Genomic DNA, 23,163 nt, shown 5'->3' with positions numbered 1-23,163 from the left:
GTGTTTGTTCCATTCATGCGGATTAATTAATCTTTGGTGGGTTTTTTTTTTACAACACTGTTGTACAATGAGAGTTGTGAAAAGATGGGCCTTCTCTAGTTTTCAAATGCATGTTAATGAATAGCAACCTTTTGTGCAAATTGTAATAATGTGGAGTAGGCAAGCACAGATGATGGTTATTCTGCATTCATAAATTGGGAATAGACACTATGAACATCTTTCAAAGGGAAGCAAATGCAACCATTTGATTTTCTCTTCCAGACCAGCGAGGGCTATTTTAGCCAATCACAAGATGAAGATTGTAACCAATCAGAAGAACCCTCTGCTAAAGCTCCTCCTCCAGTGTTCTACAATAAGCCCCCAGGTAGGCTCTTGAGAGTCTTAGAGAAATCCATTCCATAGCAAAAAAACAAGAAATTAATTTAAATGGGAGTAATTTCAAATTGTACATTTGATAGGGGAAAAAAAGGTAAGGTACAAATATAAACTCTGGAAGATTTTGCTTGGCAGTGGTGCCTATGAAACAAATCTGGGTATCCTCATCAACCACAAGTTAAGCATGAGCTACCAGCGTGAAACACTGGAAGTTTTAAAGAAGAGATTGGACAACCATTTGTCTGAAGTGGTGTAGGGCTTCCTGCCTGAATCAGGGGGAGGAGGGCTGGACTAGAACAGTGTTTCTCAACCTTGGCAACTTGAAGATGTCTGGACTTCAACTCCCAGAATTCCCCAGCCAGCGAATGCTGGGAGTTGAAGTCCGGACATCTTCAAGTTGCCAAGGTTGAGAAACACTGGACTAGAAGACCTCCAAAGTCCACCTCTGTTGGATAAACGGCTATCCTGAGGTGAATTGACGGGAATAACATAGAATCTAGATTGGTGTTTTCCAAACTTGGCAATGTTAAGATACGTGGATTTCAAATCCCAAAATTGCCCAGTCAGCATGGGAGTAAAAATTACAAGGTTGAGGCTAGAGATAAGGAAGAATTCCTGACGGTAGGAACTGTCAGCCCGTGGGAAGGGCTGACAACCTACGGTAATGGGGTGAGTTCTCTCTTGGTTGAGGTGGAGGTCAGTTCCCAAATATGCATTAGTTTATCTAGTTTGAACTAGATAACCTCTGTGGTCCTTTACAGCTCTGGATTCTAAGAGTGGCTAATTGTGAGGGCAATATAAACAGATGCACCATGGGCCTTGCATGGTCATATTGTACTAATAGACAGGAAACAACTGAACAATTAGGCCAGACATGAAAACAGGATTTCCATGTGATTAGGAACTCAGGGAATGCTGTCCTATCTTATGGCTCATGGTTGCTTCATTCAAGCGTGACCATCGCTATCTTTCAGGCTTCCCCAGCAACAGAGGGAATGAAGAGGTGGATCTGGTGGATATCTCTCCATTGTAGCCTGCTCAGTCAGACATTCTTAATGCCTGAACACACTTTAACCTTCTGTTGAGGCATAAAATGGGCTCTCTTCGGGATTCCTGAAATAGAAGCATTAGTGATTTCCTTGGAGAAGGCAAACAGCCAGCCCTGCTTGTAGCTAATTTTTTTATTTATTTCTTCTTCTTCTTTTTCCCTCAGAGATTGACATCACCTGTTGGGATGCTGACCCAGTGCCAGAAGAAGAGGAGAGCTTTGGGGGCAGCGTTTAAGGCTGACTCTCAGGCCACTCCACCCTGCACCTAGCAAGTCCAGTGTCTGCAAGCCTGGAGCAGCCGCAGTGAGGGCCTGGTGCCCCCTTGCTCCATATTGTAGCCCTGCGGTCCATGGCCTCAGATTGTACCCCGGCCAGATAGAAAAATCTGGGAGGGGGGATAACTTTTTCCAGTGCGCGCTCTTTCTCTCTCTCTCTTTCTCTCTCTCTTTCTTTCTTTCTCTCTCTTTTTCTAATGGTGTCAAATAGGAAACGTGTAAATCTGCCTGGTCCCCTCTTTGTTGGTAGCTTCCCTGCAGACCCCTTTCCTGTTGCCTTTGCCCATGGGGTTTTTTCAGATCCCTCCTGTCCCAATGCCATTTATGCCATTTGGGTTGATCTCTTGGGATGCGGGGGGGTGGGGTGGGGGGTGCAGCTCTTGGGGGAGGATGGGAGGGCCTTTTCTCCACTCAGGCTCTGCCAGAGTTTTGAGTATTTTGCACGAATTAAAAATAAAATAAAAAAATATGGCAATAAAATGGCCCTGTGTGGGCAAGGCAATGACTTCCATCTCTTCCCTTCTCCACTTGGTCCCCAGAGGCCTTGTTCCCAGGGAAGCAGAAGCCCTGTCCATTTTGGGTTCCAGCAAACGTTAGCAGCAAGAGACACTCTTCCCTCCCCCCCCCCCAGCTCAGCTCCGCTCCTCGGCCCTCTTGTCTGAGAGCGAGCCTGTTCCAGACCCTTCTCCTCAGGTCTTTATTTGCCCTGGGAGCCTGGGACAAGGGGACACTCTGGATGGGCACCTTTCTCCTTTCTCTTTCTTCTTTCCTCATCCATTCCATGCTTCTTTCCCGCCCCCCCTCCCCGTACAGTAATTGTTTTTTTTGAAAGCACAAATTCTGTAACAGCAATGTGCTTATGTATGTTAATAAATAAATTGATTCCAAGCAGGGCAGCTGGCTTTGAAATCCAGGATGACTTTATTGGAAAGGGGGAAAGTGTGTGTGTGTGTGTAGAGATGGGTTGGGGCAAATGCTGAAGAACTGCAGGGGCCCACGGACTCTGGCCGAGTCCTGCAGAAAACCATTGAGGGCAACTCTATTGTTTGTTTTTATTTCTGGTGGCATCCTTTTCTCCCCTACCATAAAATGGTTAGAAATGTACTTTATAAAGAGCGTTGGGGAGGGGAGGATTGTGCAATTTTTTAAAATTCATGTGGCAAGCAAGCATTTGTGTGGTGAGGGAACACGGAGGAATGGTGATAAACATCTGTCCGGTGACCAACCTTGCATGAAGAGCTCACCGCTAGGTGGAGCTGGTGATAAAGGAATGCTGTCCCGGAACAGGCTGTGCCACTCAGCAGAGGGAGGGAAAGCTGCTGGGTCTTTTGGGCGGGAGGCCAGAGGGAATTGCTTCACTTTGTACCCCTGTACATGTGGATTGCTTTATAAAGGGAAACCGCATCCGCCTTTCTTGTGCACAGACTCAAGCAGCCAGTACCAGGTTTGTAATAAATCAGGTTCCACAAACTTTATTGTTGTCAAAATGTAACAAACGAAAGATTGTTTTTAACAAAGTTTAGGGCAAGCAAGAGGCCCCCCCTTACAGTCAGCACCAACAGAGCCAGTAGTGGGCCCAGAGAAAGGGAAGTGGGTGAGATGGGGAGACCAGCCCCAATCTCGCCCTGGCCAAAGAGGTCAGTTGCAACGGGGATCTTTGCGCTGTGAAGACGGTGGCCCAGACGTGTCTGGAAGGCTTGGACTGTGGGACCTGGTGGCTCCCACAGGCCAAGGGAATAGGCTGCTCAGATCCATGCAGCAACCAGAGTCCCACGTAGGTCGCAATATGGCACACTACACTGCTGTAGTCCTGCCGAATAAAGGCATCGAGACGGGCAGATGCCAGGGCCCGGGCTCGTAGCTGTCTCTGGTGCTGAGTTCAGAGTCCGTCCAGCTTGGGAAGAGACGTTGTGAGTGCTCGGACTCCAAGTAAAGGTTGGTGCAGGTGGGGCCCTGCCCGGCTGAGCTTGGCAGGTGGAGGGCTGAGCCGTAGCCCCGATCCAGGAAAAGGGGCTTATAGCTGGGTGGCTGCTCCTGCTTCTCTGGCTGCTCATGGCTCAGGAAGGGGGCGTTGATCTTGCGGTATAAGCCACGTGTGTCTGTCAGGACTTCACTGTATGGTGGTGGTGGCTCAGCCATCAGCACTGCTTCCTCGTAGCATGGAGGCTTAGATGGGTCTGGCTCTGCAAGCAAAAGGATCACAGCCATTGAGTGGAAGCAACAGTTGCATTGGGAACAACATTACCAAAATGCCCACTGACTGAGATTCCATAAGCTCTCTATATAGATCAATACTGGATGAAGTAGGAACAATGGCGGGAGGAAGATTCCCCTCCCCTTCCTTCAACTTTCTTATAGCAAGATCTTATATCTGAGGTGCTGAAGGGATTAGGAACTTCCTACCCACCTTCCCTCTTCAAGAAGCTTCTTCACACATGGGGCATTATGAGACCAATTTAACTCTTCGAACTATCCGAGGGTCCCTCCCATTCCACAAGAAAGAAACTCGAACACTAACTCTTTGAAGGCCTATCTCTCAACTACAAAAGGCAAGCATGGCTAACCTATGGGTTTTAAGCCAGCAGCATAAAACCCACATTGCACCAACTGACAGCCTTCAAGTCAGTGTCAGCTCTTCCTGGCCTCCCTCCAAACCTGGCATGGCTACCCTCTTTTTTTCACCCCTTAAGAAGCGGCCACAAGTCATCACAAGGGCATCTCCTGGCTCTTACCATGCCTACAGCTCCAAGGCCTTGGGGGTGGGAGGTGGTGAGGGTGGTGGGGCTCAATGCGGAGTCGGTGGGGCACGGGAATGCCCGGTGGGCTTCGAATGTAACCTCCCCCATAGGCAGGGCCCCCATAAGCAGGGCCCCCATAGCCCTCATAATGCAAGGGCTCCATTTCCAAAGTGCGCAGGTGCTGCTCCCGCAGCCGCTCCTCCTGTCGCCGTTTCATGCGTCGCCGCAGATAGCTGCAGAAGCAACATAGCAACACAATGAGCCCCCAGATAAGCCAAAAGCCAGCGAAGCAGGTGAGGAAGGTGTAGGTGCCGTGGGACATCACCATCTTTACTTCGGGAATTAGGGTGGGGCCTCAGAGACTTCTCTTAACAGGCTCTGAATTTAAAGTCCTTCTTTAGATCCAGCTTGGAGGGGAAGAAAGATCCCACTTTCTCAGGTTTCTTCTGCGAAGAGGCAAGGAAAGGATTACTTCTTCAGGTGAAATTGTCTCTGCCTTCCTTGCAACCTGTTCATGCCAGTGGGGCCGAAAGTGTCCCTCGGTCTCCCTGGCCTGCACTATGGCACAGGTCGGAAACCCAGGTGCTCCTGTTGGCGATACTTCAGTCTGGGACAGTGCTGGCAGGAGCCGATGTCTGAGTGCTGCCACTCTTTCAGTCACACGGTCTTCTGTAAGCCCTTGGCAGTTGTGGCCATGGAAATGGTTCGCCAGCAGATGTGAAGACCAACTCTTGAGCCTTTCATGAAGAAGAAGAAGGAGGAGGAGTTCTTGCCCCTAAAGGAGCCTGATGGAGGAAAGGAGAATGCTGGGAACGTTCACGGATACGACCTTTGCTCTTTTCTTCAACTGCCCAAGTTCTTGGATACTTGGGTTGGCACGACCAGTAACACCAGCACCCAGCCCAACTTCTTCCCATTGCTAGGTTAGGGCTTTGGGGAACCGATGGCTGTGCTGATGGGAAGGCTTTCTCTGCAAACAGACAGACAATGCTGGTCAGTGTAAGAGAGAGGTGCAAGTTTTACATTCGCAGAGCCGCTATTAATTAGATTTGCTACCACTTTCCTAGTGATCAATTCAGTGTAAGTTCCCAGAAGGAAGCACAACTCTGCCCAGGGTGCAGGCACCCTCCTCCCCAAAACAATATATTAAAGCAGGGGGGGGAGGCACATTATGCAGTTACTGTATGTGGTTTGCTTGATTCTGGATTATTGTAATGTGTGGATTTACAACATACTGTAGTAGAGCATTGTGTGAGGGCAATCACTACAGCTTATTCAAACAATAAGTTATAACTAGGTCTTAGCATGGTTTCTGTATTTTCAAGCGGATACATGGATGATTGGAAAGCTTCTTTCTCAATTAGATAAGAGGCACTTATCTGCAACCCAAATTCTACACTGCCATGATATGTGAACACATCGTCATCGTCATCACACTAGAGTCTTGGCTGGGTCCCATTACTACAACTAATTCCACCAAAATGATGAGTATCAGGGAGAATGTGAGCTAAACACTCAGGACCCAGGTGGAGAAAAGGGGCTTCAGAAAATTATGAAACTATCTACACTTCTAAGGGCAAAGCTTGAGCGCCCAAATGCTGCCTCACCTCGCCTGCTGGCATTGGCAGCCAGCTCCTCTGCTCACCAACAACCTTCTACCCACACACTTCACAGCTTCACCCTCAAAAGCCTGGCTGCCACATGGTATGTAAGCCTAAATTGCCAAGATTTATTCAGTGTACTATTCCTACACCCAAGTGGGAATATTAGTGCTATTTGTGGCTTGGTAACAAAGGCGTTAAAAGAGGATTTGGACACTTTCATCAGGAAGAACCCCCACAATTGCCATTCAGCTCATGTTCTTGTCCTGAGTTGCTCAGAACTAAGCTGTTATACTTCCAGCCAAATAGACATATTTTAAAGAATATTTTGGAAAAAGACATTCTCAGCCCATATTTTCTGGAGCACATGTGAAGTATGAATAGAAGGTTTCTCTAGCACTTGTTCAAGAGACAACTACGGGCTTTTCATGGTCTCATGAAGTCTCATGGCTTGGTCTAGCGTGGGACGAATGGTATGGCAATTAAGTGAACACATAGGTGTCCTGAAAATCATACTCAAAGGATGCTTATTAACGGTTTTGCACCAACAAGAGGAAAGTATCAAATGAAGTGCCACAAGGGTTAACCTCTTCAACATTTTTCTTCACCACTTGGATGAGGTAAAGGAAATGCTTATTAAATTTGCAAGGAATTAAATTAGAAGGGAAAACAAAAATCCTAGAATCTTTATACTGTAGGTTAGAGAAAGTCAAATAGGCTGGAAAATCAAAGAATGGAATTTAATGAAGACAAATGAAAAGTTACCACTAAGGAAGTAGGACATGGTGTAGAATGGGCAATTCCTAACATGGCAATAGTCCCTGTGAAAAATACTTTAGAGCAGGGGTGTCAAAGTTGATTTCACTGAGGGCCGCATCAGGGTTGTATTTGACCTCAGGGGCTGGGGTGGGCATGGCCAGTTCAACGTCACTCATGTTGGGGGGATGTCTGTGGTGGCCCAAGCGCTCTGCCACCAACAATGGGCTCCCGAATGCCGTTTTCAGCTGTGACATCCTCCTGCAACCCCTTGCCAGCAAAATTGGAGCTTGGGAGGGCCATTGCTACCCCGCCAAGCTCTGTTTTCACTGACAGAGGCACCATGGGCCAGTCCTTTGCTGTTTCCAGTGTGGCCCCGCAGGCCAGATCTAAGCAACCTGCTGGCTGCGTCCAGCCCCCGGGCCTTGATTTTGACACCCCTGCTTTAGAGTAATAATTGACTGAGTAAGAATCAAGTATTCTTAAGAAGGTACAACAAAAGGCAAATGAAGTTTTAGGCTGTAAAAACAGATGTATAGTTCCATATTTTAAAAAGTAATAATTCCACTTTATTCTGCATTTATCAAATCCCATCTCAAGTAAGAAATAATTAAAGTTTGGGGCATCACATTTTAAGAAGGATTCAGACAAAGTAGAACAGGTTTAGCAATAAAAGGCAATAAAGATGAAAAAAGGGAGCAGAAATGATGACCTATGATGAGACTGGAGGAACTGAGAGGAAGAAGTGGGTTATGGTAGCAGTCTTCAAAGATCTGAAAGAACATCACACACAGGTTCAGGGCTATTCATTATTGCTCCAGAGTGCAATACTTGGCCTAAAGGATTAAGGTACAAGAAGACATATTCCAATTGAATGTTAGGGAAAACGTCCAAGTAGCAAGAACAGTTCAATAGCGAAACCAGTTACCTCTTTCAGAAAGAGGTTAAGCAATAACGTGTGGGCGTGCTTTAATTGGGACTCTTGTACTGGGCAAAGGGTTGGACTCTACGATCTAAATGGACCCTTTCAAATCTATGATTTTAGTTTTAACAATCCTTCAGGCACAAACTTCTTCACTGTTTTCCTAACTGGCACCCTCTAGATCCGGGATGGTGAACCTATGGCACGCGAGGCATTGCCCTATCAGCTGGCCACTGGCCAGCTGAGTGCAGCCTTTGTTAAAGCCATTTTTCGCCCTCCCCAGGCTCCTGAGGCTTTATAGGAGCCTGGGGAGGCGAAAAGACCCCCCCCCCCAAAGCGCAAAAAAACAGCCCTATGGGCAAACAGGAAGTTCGGGAACGGACTTCCGGTTTGCTCATAGGGTCGGTTAAGCCATCTGGAGGCTTCAGGAACCTTCCCTGAAGCCTCCGGAGGAGTAAAAAGGACCCTATGAGCAAACTGGAAGTGACTTCTGGTTTGCTTGTAGGGTTCTTTTTTGCCCTTCGGAGGCTTCAGGGAAGCCTCCTGAAGGTCCCTGAAGCCTCTGGAGGGGTAGGGGAGGCTCTTTTCACCTTCCCCATGCTCCTATAAAGCCTCTGGAGCCTGGGGAGGGCGAAAAAAGCAAGGAAAAATGGGGGGGTGTTGCGCTTCTCTTACGCGCATGCACACTGGGGGGGGGTTGCGCATTGCATTATGGGTGCAGCATACCCGTGCACGACCCCCCTGCACTTTCCCCCTTATGGCACACGAGCCAAAAAAGGTTAGCCATCGCTGCTCTAGATGTATTAATACTACAAGTGACAGAATGCCTTTCAATATCTCGTATAGGCACTACATTTACTACAGAATTAGGTGATTATCTCATCTTAGCACTGTATTACATGGCTTAAAATACAAACCAATAGCCCAATTAAGTGCATAAATTTTGAAAATGCCCTTATGTGAGAGCTGTTTGTATAATAGCTTTTGACAGCTTAATAAAACCTAAGTCAATCAAAAATTAATAATACCTTTAATCAACTTCAATTACAAAAATTAATTAAAGCCTTTGCAGACATTCTACCTGTGTGGAAACCTCTTTGATGTTAAAATCAGCTCTACCTCTGTTGTAGACCAGAGCCCACCAGTGGGCGGGGTTAGAAACAAATGCATGTGAAGTTCTAACTCCAAGGCCTTGGAACTAGAGGGAAGGATAATATTTGGAAAGTGCCAAAGATCCACATTGGGTAAATTAATCCAAGATTTCATGTACTCTTTAGGTCATAGCTTCCCTATTTGAGACAATTCAATGAATTCTAAAAATAGATCCAAGTAGATTTTCTACTTGTTGATAAGCTATAAAAACCCAGAAAGATTCTGAATGCCAATTCATCCAAATTTTTGTATCTATAAAAGTCAAAAGGATGACTGAAGATCCATAAGCAAAACTGAATGCAAGGATGCATCTGTGCCTACCAATATTATTGTTGCAAAATAATAATAATAATAATAATAATAATAATAATAATAATAATAATAAATAAAATAATCTAGCTTCTTCTGCCTCTTTAATCACAGTTATGCAGTGGAAGCATTAAAAAATCAATCAAATAAAGAGAGAACTATTCCCTTACCCCAAACTTTATCACCATTGAGGTTAAACTACTGTATCCCCAAATCTTCAGAACCCAAACTAATCCATAAATTAGAAAATGTGAACTGGCTTCAGTCTTGTATATGTCTATGGTACTTCATTTTTGCTAATGCCCCAATGGCTGACAAACACAATTTTAAATTGATAAATCAAGATTGCAGAAATTGTTATGTTTAAAATTAAAGTACAAGTTTGTTATGAGCGATATTAGTTAAGAACAGCTTCACTAATTCGGACCTCTCCAAATGTATTGGGATAGCACCTTCTAGAACTCCCTACTAACAGACAGTGTTTTTACATTTTAAACAGATCACAGAACAGCTTCTTTCCCAGCAAATTTTTAAATGTCAACATTTCTTGGACTTAAATAGTGTCTTTAGAATTCTATATTTTGCTAATTTCGTGATTCTCCAGTGATTTCTTTCAACATGTTATCTTCGTTTTTACAATACATTGGAGCAAAGTATTAAACGTCAATCTGAACCAGAGTGAATTATGATTTTACTTGCCTTCAGCAAATGTTACTATCAATAACATTTATCTAGTCAAGACAGCAAATAAAATTGGATAGATTGATAGATGGACAAACATTCCTGTTTTATACAGCAGATATGCAGCAAATTGAATTTTTTATTTTCTTTGTCAAAAATTCTGAATTGTTGAAATAAGCCTCATTCTTTGCTTTTATGTTATGTAAATTTTGGTTTGGCATATTGCTCTGGTTACCAGGTCTGGGGGGGAAGTATGGACTTTCAATCACATCCTAACTATAGAATGTCAAGAACTGAAACAAACACAAGATGTTAGTATCAGAAAAAAAATGTTTCTGTGACCATATTCTATCCTTATAAAAAGCTAAAGACCTTACAGTATAAGATTGTTCTGAATATTCTCCTCTAGTGTATTAGGACAGGACAATCCCAATTAAAATAGACCAGAACAAGATAAAATATACAGACATGGATAGGGGAGAAAATATTATGTGACATCATAATTGTACCATAGGCATCATAATTGAAAAAGTACAATGACAAATTGGAACAAGTCCAGAGGTGGCCCGAGATCTGAAAACAAAGCCCAAGGGGGAACAGTTGAATTAATGGGGTATGTTTAGTCTACAGAAGAAGAGACAAGTGTGAGCAGATAGGACAACAATACACAACTACCTGAAGAATGTCACATAGTTGAAAGACTGCACTTATTGTCAAATGCTCCAGAGGACAGAACCAATGGGTTAAAACTACTGGGAGCCATATCAGGCTCTAGACTTCAGGAAGAATTGTGCATGAACTGTCAGTCAGTGGAACAGGCTGCCACATGAACTGTTGAAATCTCCTTCATGGAAAGTTTTGAACTACATGCTGAATGGGTCACATGTCCAATAGATCTTGCACTCAGAAGGGCATTGATTTAATTGGCCTTTGTAGTATCTTCCACACACAAAATGCAGTTAGAGATCCCATAAAGCATTGGTCACTTTAGGATAAAATATTTGGTGAATTTTTAGTGGACCCAGGATTACGGTCTGATAATTCCATGAGTGCATGTAATAAGGCAGTTGTGCATGATGTCGTGAGCTTGAAAGCTTTTCCAAAACAATGCCTGCAGTTGCTTTTGTATTCTACTGAATTTGGGAGTTCAGGAAAGTAGCAGAAATATTGTTGCCAAGAGAAAGGGCTAGAAAAGCTAAATTTAACTGATCGTTTAGATACAGTAATACATATTATGTGCACTTTAATTCTTCGTGCATATAGTGTTTTTTTTTAATAAAAAACCAGTCTGTTATGAATGTTCTCTGTTGCGTGAGAAAAAGAGACTGTTCTAACAGGAATTGTGCAAAACTAAGAATTCAGTACCTCTCCTTGTACCCACTCCCAAATAAAGGGGATGCCAGTACTGGGCGCTGCAGATTCCAGCACCAAATCATGACCATAAATGTCAATGCTTTAGCTACATTTTGGCACGGATTCTTCCTCAGCATGAATCTGGCCTAATGCAAGGCTGGTATCAATGGGAAGCATTAGAAAATGGCTGTGGCTGGTGGGGGAGTTAAAAGCAATGCATCAAAAGGCTGGCCTACCTGAATAGCTATGCCTCAAAGCACAGATGCCTTAGCGAGAGATAAGACCCCCATCAATCCAGCCAGAACAGAGGCCTCTGACCTACAGCTGGAACTTCTGGTGGCTCATGATAAGCAAACTTCCTTTCTTTTCCTTTGTGAGGCCCAAATCGTGTGCCCGTTTGGCTCTTTAGCTTCTGACACAAGGTCAGACTGAATGCTGGTTTTGGAGATAAAGTGCCTTACAGCTCATATCTGGGCTGCCTTAATGCAGTTATCTTAAATCCTCAATCCTTGCTCCAGATTCTTCTTGTGACTTATTCTCACGTATTAGCTTTGTTCATCCAAGCCTGTCATTCTAACCTGTCCTTGTGTACAGGCAAGGAATTGAGATATGTTTTCCTAGATTTGGGAGGGGGGGGGGGAGTAAAGAATAGATTTGTGGACATCTAGACAGAACAGAATGGGAACTAACCATCCCTCACTCTCATTTCAGAGACTAGGAGAGAATAATTTAAGTTCTCTCTTCTAGACCTGCAATGGGGGTGAAATCCTTGCTTTGGATTGGCAAGGACTCAGACTCAAGATAAAAACTCAGCAGGAAGATGCTGTTTTTCAACCTTGCCACTATCGCATACATATACATTGAAGTCAGGCTTGGTTCCAGGTGGCTTCAAGGAGGACAACTATGTAGGCAACATGTACAGGATTGATTTAAGGACCAAGTCATGCTACACGAGAAGTCAGGGAAACTTGGAACCAGTCCCTTAAAAGGATACTCTGGGAGCACTTGCTGCCTCTAAGGAAAGGAGCCAAACCTCATTCCTGTATCTTCTGCTCCCTCATTTATGTAGTAGTGCAGCCCTGGAGGTTAAAGGTGTTTGCACAACAGAGCTGGTTTTCTCTTTCATTGCTTTCCATACACCTGGAGCCAGCCCAGAACAAATGGCTCATAACAAAAACCAAACCTGGAATGGCAGGTTGAGATGAAAATATGACATGCTATTAAGAAGTATGGATACTGGATACAGAAATCGGTCTTGGAGAAAGAAGCATGGGGGTTGAAAAAGGCTAGGCCCTGGAATGTGGTTAATGTCTCCTAGTAAAAAAAAGGGATACAATGGGAATTCTCCTCCTCCCCCATCCCCAATCATGTTTGCTACTAACTTTGAGCTCTCCCAAACACAGCATTTGGACAATCAAGGCTGGAGAAGATACAGCTAGGAAAACCACTTGGCCTCCATTCAGAGAAGGCAACTGGACGTAAGGAGGGGGACCCTCCACCTCCCGCCTGCATTTCCACCAACCCTCCTGATCCGTGATGCATAGAGACGAATAGTGGTTCCGTCTACTATTGTGCCGGTGTCACCCACGCTTTACAATCCCCCCATCACCTCTTAGCTGCCCGAGACACATCGATCCTATACTTCTTGCGCCCCGAAGCCACATTTGCGCGTATAACACCCCCCCCCGCACACACGAAACACACACACGAAACGCAGAGCCGAAGCGCGCGCTCCCACAAGCAAACGAGAACGCGCCAAGCTTGTCTCTGCTGCCTCCCCTCCCCCGTTGAGTTCCTCCCCCATATATTGCCCATCGCCACCTGGCAAGTCCATTGCCAGCCACGGGAAAGGGATGCCACGTTCCCAGGCTGTGCCAAGGCTCCCAGGTGCCCAAACACCAATCCCAGAAGATGGTCCGAGTTGCCTGGCTCCGGGTGGGGGTGCGAGGAAAAAGGCTCCTAATGGCTGGCTGACACGTTAATGGGTACCGGCACGTGGAGAGCGGGGAAAAGTGTGGGGGGGGTGGGGGCAGAGGAGGGAACAGGGGCACGAAGGCTTAGGAGGACGGACTCCCCCCACCCGCGCTTCCACCACCTTTCCCGTAAGGAACAAGGTCGTTCTCCTCCTCACCGTTTCTTCCAGCGCCGAAATCAGGGATCGCTCGCAGGAGCCCCATATCTGGTCGGCGGCAGAGCCATCCCTCCCTCCCACGCCCAGACTTCAGTCCAGCGCGGCGGGCGCGCAACCTAGGAAGAGATCAGGCAGCGAGGGGGGCCGGTCCGCTGGCCCGCTCTCGCCTTGCCCATGGCCCGCCGCCGCCGCAGCCTCCACGCGGGCGGTGCCGGGCTCTCTCTCTCTTTGTCCTCTGCGCTGCGAGCGCTCACGCGTCTCCCTTTCTTTCTTTCTCTGGCTCCTGCCTAGCTCGCTCCCTGCCAGCCCCGCCCACTGGCTCCACCCTCGGCCGCCGCCACTGCCGCCGCCAGTTTCCAGTCAATTCCTGCCCAGTTCGGGGGGCTCGCGGGGCTTTCCTGGGAGAGATCCCGCGGCCCCCACCGACACCAACACCACCTTTGGTAGAGAGCGGCGGGCGAGGCGTCGAACCGAGCGATCCACCTGGCAGCCACCCTACCCACCCACCAGACCTCGCCGCCACGGCGCGACCCCGGGGGACGATTCCGGGAGGCTCCTGGTCGGAGTTTCCTGCCGAAATTCGCTTGGCTCCCTTAGGGTCGTTCCCCCACCCCCACTCCGATCCGGGTGGGCCTCTCGTTCAGTCAACGTCACGGATGCGGCCTCCCTTGACACCGGGTAGCACGCCAGGGCAGCGGGAAAGGGGGGGGGGCTTCACAGCGGAAAAGGCTTCCGACGATCATCCACGAGGCTCGATTTCAGCCCCCACAGAGAAATCCGTGCTTGCTTTCCCTCCCCGCTCTCCGAGCCAAGAATAGTGCCTGGAATGGAGGTCTTGATTCATAGCCGCCTTCTCTCCCCCCCCACCCCCAGCTCCACCACCCTACACATAGATGCAGAATGAGAGCTATTCCTAGAATCTTGTGTCGCTAAATAGATGAAAGCTGAATGGGGGTGGGGGGGAGTGCTGGAGCTGTGGGGAAGCCCTGTCACCTGAACAGGCATGGTCTCCGGATGAGCATGCCAGGCATAGGCTGATGACTGTGAACTCTGAGAGCCTCAGATGGAGGAAAATATTCCTGCAGTAGTTGTATCTGTTGCAATCCTTAAGAAACCACCAAGGCAGCCCCCCTCCATCCATGCACAAGCAAGCTGGGGAGAATCTCTTACCTGTGCTAAAACACAAACACACAACTGAGAATAATCTGTCCCCTTAAATCTCCTTGACAGGCCCACTTGCCCAAACTGTTCAATAAAGTCCAGGTTTGACTAGTGACTCCCCTCCCAATACTGACGAGGGTAGAGATTATTTTCCAGGAGAAAAGGGAGATACAAGGAAGAGGTTGGATGAAATGCTCTATGGGCACATGGTAATGAGTCCATTTGCTGCTTTGTAATTTGAAAAACCTTCAGCCACTACTTTTGCCCTATGCTGAAGCAGGTATTTCAAAAAAACTATGAAAGGTGTGATGGTCTTTGTCTCCTTAAAATAGTGTTAAGATCAGCCCCCGGCTACTAAGACTGGTAGAGCCATATTATGCATTCCCTCCCTTTACCAGTTTTTCTTTCAGTGAATCCCAGTGCAAAAGTTGCCTATGGGAGATGGAATGACTGTAGCAATGGAGTCTCTCTGAAAATGGAAAGGCAGTCTTTAGTCTGGCTTTCCCATCCTTCCTTCAGAGTAGAACAAATAAGTTGTTTCCCTGCCTTAGGATATGCAACAGTTTGGCCTTTATCCAAACCAGACAGACTGTAAAATAAGTACAGGTAGCCCTTGTTTAGTGGCTGTTCAAAGTTAATGGTGATGAAAAAGCAAATGCATGGCCAATCCTCACATTTCCAACCTTCACCAGTCTGTAAAACAAAGGAAAGCTGTAATAAGATCATAAAAGCAGTGGCGATTTCACTTAGGGACTACTTTGTTTAATGACTGAGGGCTAACAAGGGCTAACAATCTGCACATGCTTTGAATGGCTTGGTAGCTGCTGGCTGCAGCTCATGGGAGTTGTAATGAACATACTTAGAAGGCCCCAATGTGTATGTAGGGGAGGATGTGTTAGCTCCTAAAAGACCTCCTCCTTTGGGTGAGCCCATTATGATGCCCTGAGGAATTGGCCACCTAGGGCTTTATGGAAGGGTAGAGGGAGGAGCCTGTGGCTCCCCCCTCCCCCAATCTATATATTCTCAGCAGAGCTGACAGCTGCCATTCCTGACTGCCGGGAAGGAAGCCCCCGTCTCTGGAATGACAGTGCTGCCTGCAGGCCTCTCTGTGCTGCTGCCATGGCGACAGAGCCGGGAGAAACATACAAAACCACCCCTCAGTAGTTGCTATTGAAAAGTGTCGTGCTGCCTTGGAAAGCGAAGCTATCATGGGCCTGTCAAGGAGATTTAAGGGGGCAGATTATTTTACACCTCAGTACAAGGTGGATAGGAAGCAAAAGCATCAGGGGCTGATTTAGCCTTACCCTAAAGGAAAGGACAGTGAAGGCCCACAACCAGTTTGAAGGCGTAACCACCACTTGAAGACCAAGAACAGCCAGTCCGCCTGTAACATTTGGCTGCTTCCCTGACACAGTAAATAGTCTTGGCCAATCTCTTCATGAGAGTGGATGATGCACATCGCCCCAAACTACCACACTTCTAGGCAGGAGCTATACCAGTTTGCTAGCCTGAGGGTTCCTGGATTCCATCCCACTCCCCGAACAAATGGAGATCAGGGCCCAGTTGCTCTGTCACTGGAGACCTGTGACTGTGCTGGCATTCCTTGGCAGTGGGTCCTCCCCATATTGATACAGCAACTAAAGTGCCCAATGGTCTTCCTACCCTCCTGTCTCCCTCTTCGTGCTTGCTGCATCCTCTTTCTGTTGACACTGGCCCAGCTGCTGCCCCGGGCAATATCCCTCTTGTTTCTCATGGGTTTGTGACATAGCTGTTTCCTGACTTGCATCAAAAATGTTATTTAAAGTTTCCACTTTTTGTGGTGGAAAGGTAGAGGTCAGCCAATCAGTGGTGCTGCCAGTGAATGTTTTGGGAAGCACAGATCTAGCTGGCTCTTTATGAATCTTTGGAACTAACCAGTTCTGGGGGTGACTTTCGTTGCCAAATTCAGGCTTCCCAGCAGTATTAACGACAACTGTGCATCATATGCTTATGTATGCACGTGGGGAGCTAAATGAAAGGAGCTGGCATGCATTCTCGTCCTGTGCCTTCTGATTCACTTGATAACAGTCCTGACCTATGCCACCTTTGTCATAGGCTCCCTTCGTGAATGGGCTGCCTAAGAATCTCAAAAGCCTCATGCAGCATGGGACAGAGCATACAGTTCCTTGCTGTGAGTCAGCTCCTTTGTGTTGTGGGTATTGCCTTCTGTGGAATGCGACCCAGAATAGCGCTTCCTCTGTGTGGGTAGGAACTGAGACTTACTCAGCACTAACCACAAAATATTATTTTCTTACTGGAATAGCCACTTGGATTCCCATTTTTGAGCAAAAAAGGGACTTACTCCTGGATGACTTTAGCCTATTTTTGTTTTTATTCATATCACTTAGGTATATTTCAGAAATGGCTTATAACATCCGGTAAAACAAAACAGCCCAGGGTAACAAAAATATGTATGGTAAGTTCTCTACAGTGTTAGCTATTGGAGGTGGGGGAAGCATTACATCACTCTGTGAGAGATGATCTTTGGGCCCAGTATTTTCTCCTACCGATTCATGCTTTCCTTCAGATGATGTGGGAGCAGAAATCTCCTGTGATACTTGAAACACTTGTACCTTTTTATACTGTTGCTTCTTTTGGATGAGCAGCAGAGCTGATGGTACTTCGAAGGGAAGGCCACCTGGACCTGATTACGATTAAAAAAACCACAACTCCAACAGGTCTGCATTTGGATGCTTGGCTTCTGCTGAATGGATAAGGAAAGGGAAAATTGGACTAAGATACAGGGATGCATCTAGATTTTTCTCAAGTGGACCGCAGGTTGCTCTACCCTAAGCATAATTTACTAAATCTGGACCCACTGGGCTTGTGGAACTCTGCTTAGCACTGCAGCTTGTGACTGCAACTTTCTCCTGCTTAAAAAAAAAAATCAGGTTTGCTGCTGGAGACAGCTTAACTGCATAAACCAAGGCTAGAACTGAGAAAGGGGAGGGAGCATCCAAGAAAAAAGTGCTGCTATCAGCCATGTGTGCTATGCAGGATGAAGAGTGTTTCCTAGCAACAGTTGAGAGCATCGTTTGCCCGGCAAAGGAACCTCCTACAGCTCGTCCCAGGAAAGCAACACATCAGGGACACAAGGGTAGTACAGCCAAAGTCCAAACAGAAGTCAGAGGGAAGAGAACATCATTTGAGATGCCATTAAATGAAGATTATTTCCAGCATTTTGAGCATAGTTGACAATAACACACTGTTCAGTCGCAGAATCGGCACATCTTCATTTTAATCATCTGAATCGTGACTTCAGTACTTGACCTCATTCCAAGCATGACAATAGAGAAAGTAACTGTTTTTGCAGTCTCCTGCAAAATGGCTGTGGTTGATTGAACCTGTCATACGTTATCTAGCCAAGCACCGGAGGATAACATTTTCCAAGTGTGTGGGGGGTGGGGGTGGGGGATGGGGAGGGGCGGGAAGGGGGAAACTCTCTACGGGCACCCTTTGAAATTATGGGAGGGGCTCTCTCTTTGTAACAGTCCATCCTGATCCTGAGGCGGGGCAGCATTTCTCCCCATCGTGTTTATGGAAAATCACAATGGCTCTAAAAATATAGCAGAACACTTTTAACACATTTGGCATATTCATTCTGGAAGCAGCTTGTTTCAAACTCAATTGTCCAGCATCCTGTTCACTTCGTTTTTGTACCTTCCCAGGAATAAGAATGCGTTTTGGAGAGTACAACAACCGTATTGTTTCAGTGATGAGCAACACTCTCAACCAAAATGAGGAAACCTACAGGCTCCCTGCCCCCACTTTAACCCACAGTATGCACGTATGGTAATATATTACATGCATACCTACTGATGAACACTTCTTTCTCTTTTTTCCATTCCTTTTGGCTTAAGTCTCTTCTACATCTGTGAGTGCAGAAATCTGTACATTCCCAGAGCTGCCATTGTTACTATTTCACACTGTAATGGAGATGAGAGTTTATGTTCACATATTGATTATTGCTTATGGTCTGTATAGGTTAGTGGCCCCCAACCTTTTGGGCACCAGGGACCAGTTTCCTGGAAAGAGGTTTTACCCCTGGACTGGAGGGGGTGTGGTTTCATGTGCTGCCTGCATCCCATGGGTGTTTGAATGTTGTTTGAATGTTTATTTCATTTGTATGCTGTCCTTTTCCCTCGAAGGGGGACTCAGGGCGGCTCACAACTCAAACCAGGGAAGGGGTATACAGACAATTTAAAAACAACACAAACAATACATAATTTAAAACGCAACAATCATACCATTCGAGATAGGGGCAACGGTTCTTTAGCCCCAGGCCTGTCGGAACAGCCAGGTTTTAAGGGCTTTGCGGAAGGCCTGGAGGGTGGTGAGGGTGCGAATCTCCACGGGGAGTTCGTTCCAGAGGGTCGGAGCAGCCACAGAGAAGGCTCTCCTCCGGGTAGTCGCCAGTCGACACTGGCCGGCAGATGGAATTCGGAGGAGGCCTAGTCTGTGGGATCTAATCGGTCTGGTGGAGGTAATTGGCAGCAGGCGGTCTCTCAAGTACCCAGGTCCAATACCATGAAGGTCTTTATAAGTGACGACTAGCGCCTTGAAGCGTATCCGGAGACCAATAGGCAGCCAGTGCAGCTCACGGAGGATAGGTGTTACGTGGGTGAACCGAGGTGCACCCACGATCGCTCGCGCGGCTGCATTCTGGACAAGCTGAAGTCGCCGAATGCTCTTCAAGGGCTGCCCCATGTAGAGCACGTTGCAGTAGTCCAGTCTAGAGGTCACAAGGGCGCGAGTGACTGTTGTGAGGGCCTCCCGGTTCGGGTAGGGACGCAACTGGTGCACCAGGCGAATCTGGGCAAATGCCCCCCTGGTCACAGCTGACAAGTGGTGTTCAAAAGTCAGCTGTGGGTCCAGGAGGACTCCCAAATTGCGGACCCTGTCTGAGGGGCATACTGTTTGACCCCCCAGCCTGAGAGATGGAACACTTGGCCAATTAGTAGGAGGGAAACACACCAGCCACTCGGTCTTATCTGGATTGAGTACAAGCTTGTTATGGGTGGGGCTTCGCTTGTTTACACAGCCTGGTTGGGGACCCCTGGTATAGGTGAATCAGGCAGTGACAAGTTAAAGGCCCATCCATGTTCAAAGAAGAAAAATCGAATTAAAAAGAAACAGAAAGTGGGGATGGGGTCATTGATTGCATGTTCACTCATATCAGCAAATTAAGCCAAGCACCAAATTTCAAGAAATATGAAATATTAGTTGTTACAAGTTCAGAACTAAAGATCAGTAACAAATATGATCATATATTGATATCGTCTACTTTATATCCAACATATATGTGACAATAAAGCCTAGGGAGAATTATTTATTGGGATAACACTATTCTAGTTCTTTTTTTCTACAGTTGACATTAGCTAAATTAACAGATTTCCTTAGAATCATAAGTAAGTAGCTAATGTAGAATCGGTTAAGTTGTTTGCAGATTCCTTGCTGGATACTTTGCATTTTCTATGAGTACACCTGATTAACTATCTTCTCTATATCCTTTGAAATCGTCTGAGCAGGTATTGTTTTGAGTGTCACTCAAGCTGAGAAAGAAGATACGGAAAACCGTTTCCCATGGTGATGACCGCTGCCTATAAAAACCCATATGGTCAGTTCACTAAGTTAATGTAAACTGTTTACCAGGAAGACATTTAGATGACTGGCCCACTGCAATGTTTGCAAGAACTTTTACCATCTTGGACTTTCTGATCCTAGCACTCCTTCAGTGAGAATTGTTTGTCATTTATAACTTGGCCTGTATTAGTTGTCACAACAGTCCTTCGACTGAGAGATGAGATTATATTTGACTGAGAAATGAATGGCCAGTTAGGGTATCCTTAACAACAGGAACAGAACTGGGTGAATAAGAGAATTGGGGGGAGGGGGAGTCAGGATACGTGGGGCATGGTGTGCTTTTTGTTTGCTTGATGTCCTTGTCTCAAAACACATGACTGTACTATGCTAAGGATAAGCCAAATGGTACCATACTATATTTTTGAAGGTACAAGTTCCTAGGTTAAGTTCTTAATATGCCCCCATGTGAAAATAAAGCGCAGGGAGGGTAGATTAAATATTTAGACAATAAATTGCCAGTCGGTATTAATCTATAATGTAGCTGGATTTCTGACACATATAACAGCTTCCTATCTCTTCAGATATCTGATGCATCACTATCACTGCAAGTGGCATTCAAAAGAAAGATCTGGTAAAGAATAAAGTGATGAAATTAGCAGTGCCATTTTGCCTTGATTGGTAGTTGCAGACAGTTGGCTTCTCCCTCCCTCCCAAGCTGGCAAGCCAAGGGTTCAAAGCTGGGCTCTGGAGTCAGCTCTCCACTGCTGTTGGCTATACCAATGCTCCATGGTAGAGATTATCCAAAGGATTTTTACCTAAAATGCCCCCTTTTCCTGCCACTGAAAAAAAAAAATCCTCCCACCTCTGCCTGTTTCTATAGCAACAGTTCCCAAGATAACAAACTGCACTTACCAATCTCCTGAAAAGAAGCGCAAAAAAATGTGGCCTGGAGGATGTAGCCCACAAGTTCCAGATCATCCCCTGGAAAGCAAAAGGCCAGAGAAGCGCAATGAATCTTTAGCTCAGCCAACTGTTTGCACTGAGCCTTGGAATGCCCAAGCCACATCGTGACAGGTTAATGTAGTAAGGACCTACCTTTACATGGTCAAGGGTCAATTGTCTTTTAAAAAAAAAAAATCAGCCATGGAAAACCACAAATTGATAGAATCTGTTACTAATGAAGTTTAGCAAACAGGCAGAGCCATGACATTTGGTCCCCCTTTTCCCTTTTGGTTTTCTTTTTGGGGGGGGGGAGGTGGGCTTTGGGAATATTTATTTTTTTCCACCGGATGGTAGATGATAGAGTTGTTATGGTGAGACGGGCAGCTGTATAAATCAAAGAGTTATTCTGTAAAACACTTTTTTGAATGAGGCCCGTGCAATCTTGAGGGCCTCGAGGGATACTGAAAGTGAGCCTATAATGGTTTTAATGGATCCATTCCCAAAGGACTTTCGGGCAGGTTCTGCCCTAAAGGAAAAGCAGGAACAATTGGATTTCTAAGCCAATTCTAAGTAGCATTTCTAAGGCCAGTTGAATCCAAGGGGATTGGAGTTTAAGCTCCCAGTAATCACAACAGTCTCTTGACTGAACCCCGTTGTTGGGTTATCTTGTCTGTCTTTTGAACAGCTGTCAATGAAAAAGCTCAAGCTTTCTAAAGGTATGGCTAATGTTTATCCTAAAGGAAAAGTTTTCCTTCGCACATATGTGCTAGTCATTCCCGACTCTAGGGGGCATCTCCATTTCTAAGCCAAAGAGCCAGCGCTGTCCGAAAACATCTCCGTGGTCATGTGGCCGGCATGACTAAATCCCAAAGGCGCACAGAACTCTTGTTACCTTCCCACCAAAGGTGCTCCTTATTTTTCTACTTACATTTTTACCTGCTTTCAAACTGCTAGGTTGGCAGAAGCTGGGACAAGTAACAGGAGCTCACTCCCGAGTGTTACACGGAGCTAGGGATTCAAACTGATGAACTGCCGACCTTTCTGATTGACAAGCTCAGCGTCTTAGCTGCATCCCTAGGAAGCTTATCCTACATAAGGTCAAAGACCCTTTTGAAGCTCCTGACTTGTCCTTTTATAGCTTCTCAAATTCTTGCAATTTGACCCCAAGGCTTGGCCTGGAGAGAGAGCTCAGTCAAAGGGAATGTGGCTTAGGCGTTTTAGCAGGAGCTTTTTGGGTGGAAACAGCTAAACTGAATGTGTTGTCTTGGAAGGTAAAACACCCATAAAAAGAAGACCTTGCTTTGCCTAGTGCTCGATTTCTAAGCAAAGGAAGCCAATCTGGTCCTCATCCCCCACCCACCCCCCATCATCATCACTTTTTTCCCCCAGCCGCAGGTGGCCAGATCTGAAGTCAGTATAAATGAATCCAGAATTCAGCAGACAGCCTTCCACCCTACGTAACTTGTTCCCGATCGGAGAGGCGGAGCTGTGACTGGGGTGGGTGGGGGGGTGGGAGCTGAGTTGCTAAGCGCTGCGTTGGAGATCGGTTGGAACGAGTGTCGTCCCGTAGCCTCAATTCATCCGGCCTTTCCTTCCCCCGGAGGGTGGCGCGGGGGTGTGTGATTCCCATCGATCCCCACCTCGAGGCCCAACGACCATGGTATGCGTGCGCCCTTGCGCGCGTGGCGGTATCAAAAACAGGCGCCAAGCCACCCGAAGCGGACTCTCCCCCCCCCCCCTCGAGAAACAATAAACTTTTAAGAGACAGGAAGCCAGGCAGAGCCAAGGTTACGAAATACGTCGTTAAGGGCAAGGCCGTTTCAACAATGGAACAAGCGGCCTTTGCGAGGTTGGGAAATTCTCTCCTTGGGGTATTTCCACGCAGGCCAAGGTGGGGCTTGGCTTCTGCGAAGGCACGTCGGTCGGAAGCCGCAGGCTTTGCAGCCTCAAGTCGGAGGGTGGGTGGGACCAGGCGGGAAAGGAAGGATCTGTCCCGAAGTTCCCGAGCCAATCCTGGAAAGGGGAACAAGATTGTCCTGTGATCCAAATTCTGTTCTTTCTAACTTGTTCCGATCTTGCAGGCCTTTAAATTTCTC

General features: G+C 46.6%; 2 protein-coding genes across 7 annotated transcripts in view; one reads left to right on the top strand and one right to left on the bottom strand.

Annotated features, from left to right (window-relative positions):
- Positions 1-2,067, top strand: part of DBN1 (drebrin 1) — a 47,007-nt gene extending 44,940 nt beyond the window's left edge. For all 6 annotated transcript variants that reach the window (XM_087709322.1, XM_087709320.1, XM_087709318.1 and 3 more), the window contains 2 exons: positions 262-364; positions 1,589-2,067. In XM_087709322.1, coding sequence (XP_087565448.1) covers positions 262-364; positions 1,589-1,659 — 174 coding nt within the window. In that variant the 3' untranslated portion in view covers positions 1,660-2,067. The remainder of the gene's footprint in view (positions 1-261; positions 365-1,588) is intronic.
- Positions 2,068-3,144: 1,077 nt separating this feature from the next.
- Positions 3,145-13,657, bottom strand: PRR7 (proline rich 7, synaptic). The gene is made up of 3 exons (XM_014065392.2): positions 13,343-13,657; positions 4,432-5,407; positions 3,145-3,882 (listed from the first exon to the last, which is right to left on the bottom strand). Exons 2-3 carry the CDS (start codon positions 4,763-4,765, stop codon positions 3,494-3,496), a joined length of 723 nt encoding a protein of 240 aa, XP_013920867.1. The 5' UTR covers positions 4,766-5,407; positions 13,343-13,657; the 3' UTR covers positions 3,145-3,493.
- Positions 13,658-23,163: the final 9,506 nt, after the last annotated feature.

This window comes from Thamnophis sirtalis, unplaced genomic scaffold (assembly GCF_051295495.1).
Source record: "Thamnophis sirtalis isolate CommonGarterSnake01/CBP01778 unplaced genomic scaffold, rThaSir2_p1.2 scaffold_3, whole genome shotgun sequence".
Taxonomy (NCBI): domain Eukaryota; kingdom Metazoa; phylum Chordata; class Lepidosauria; order Squamata; family Natricidae; genus Thamnophis; species Thamnophis sirtalis.
Note: the sequence above shows the minus strand (reverse complement) of the source record. Positions and strands in the feature narration are given on the sequence as shown.

What these genes read in the sequence shown, in the direction of transcription:
- PRR7 (XM_014065392.2), bottom strand. Translation starts at nt 4,765, where the DNA reads ATGGTGATGTCCCACGGCACCTACACCTTCCTCACCTGCTTCGCTGGC. An exon ending in GCCTTGGAGCTGTAGGCATG is followed by an intron (nt 3,883 to 4,431) that starts GTAAGAGCCAGG and finishes TTTTGCTTGCAG; the next exon opens with AGCCAGACCCATCTAAGCCT.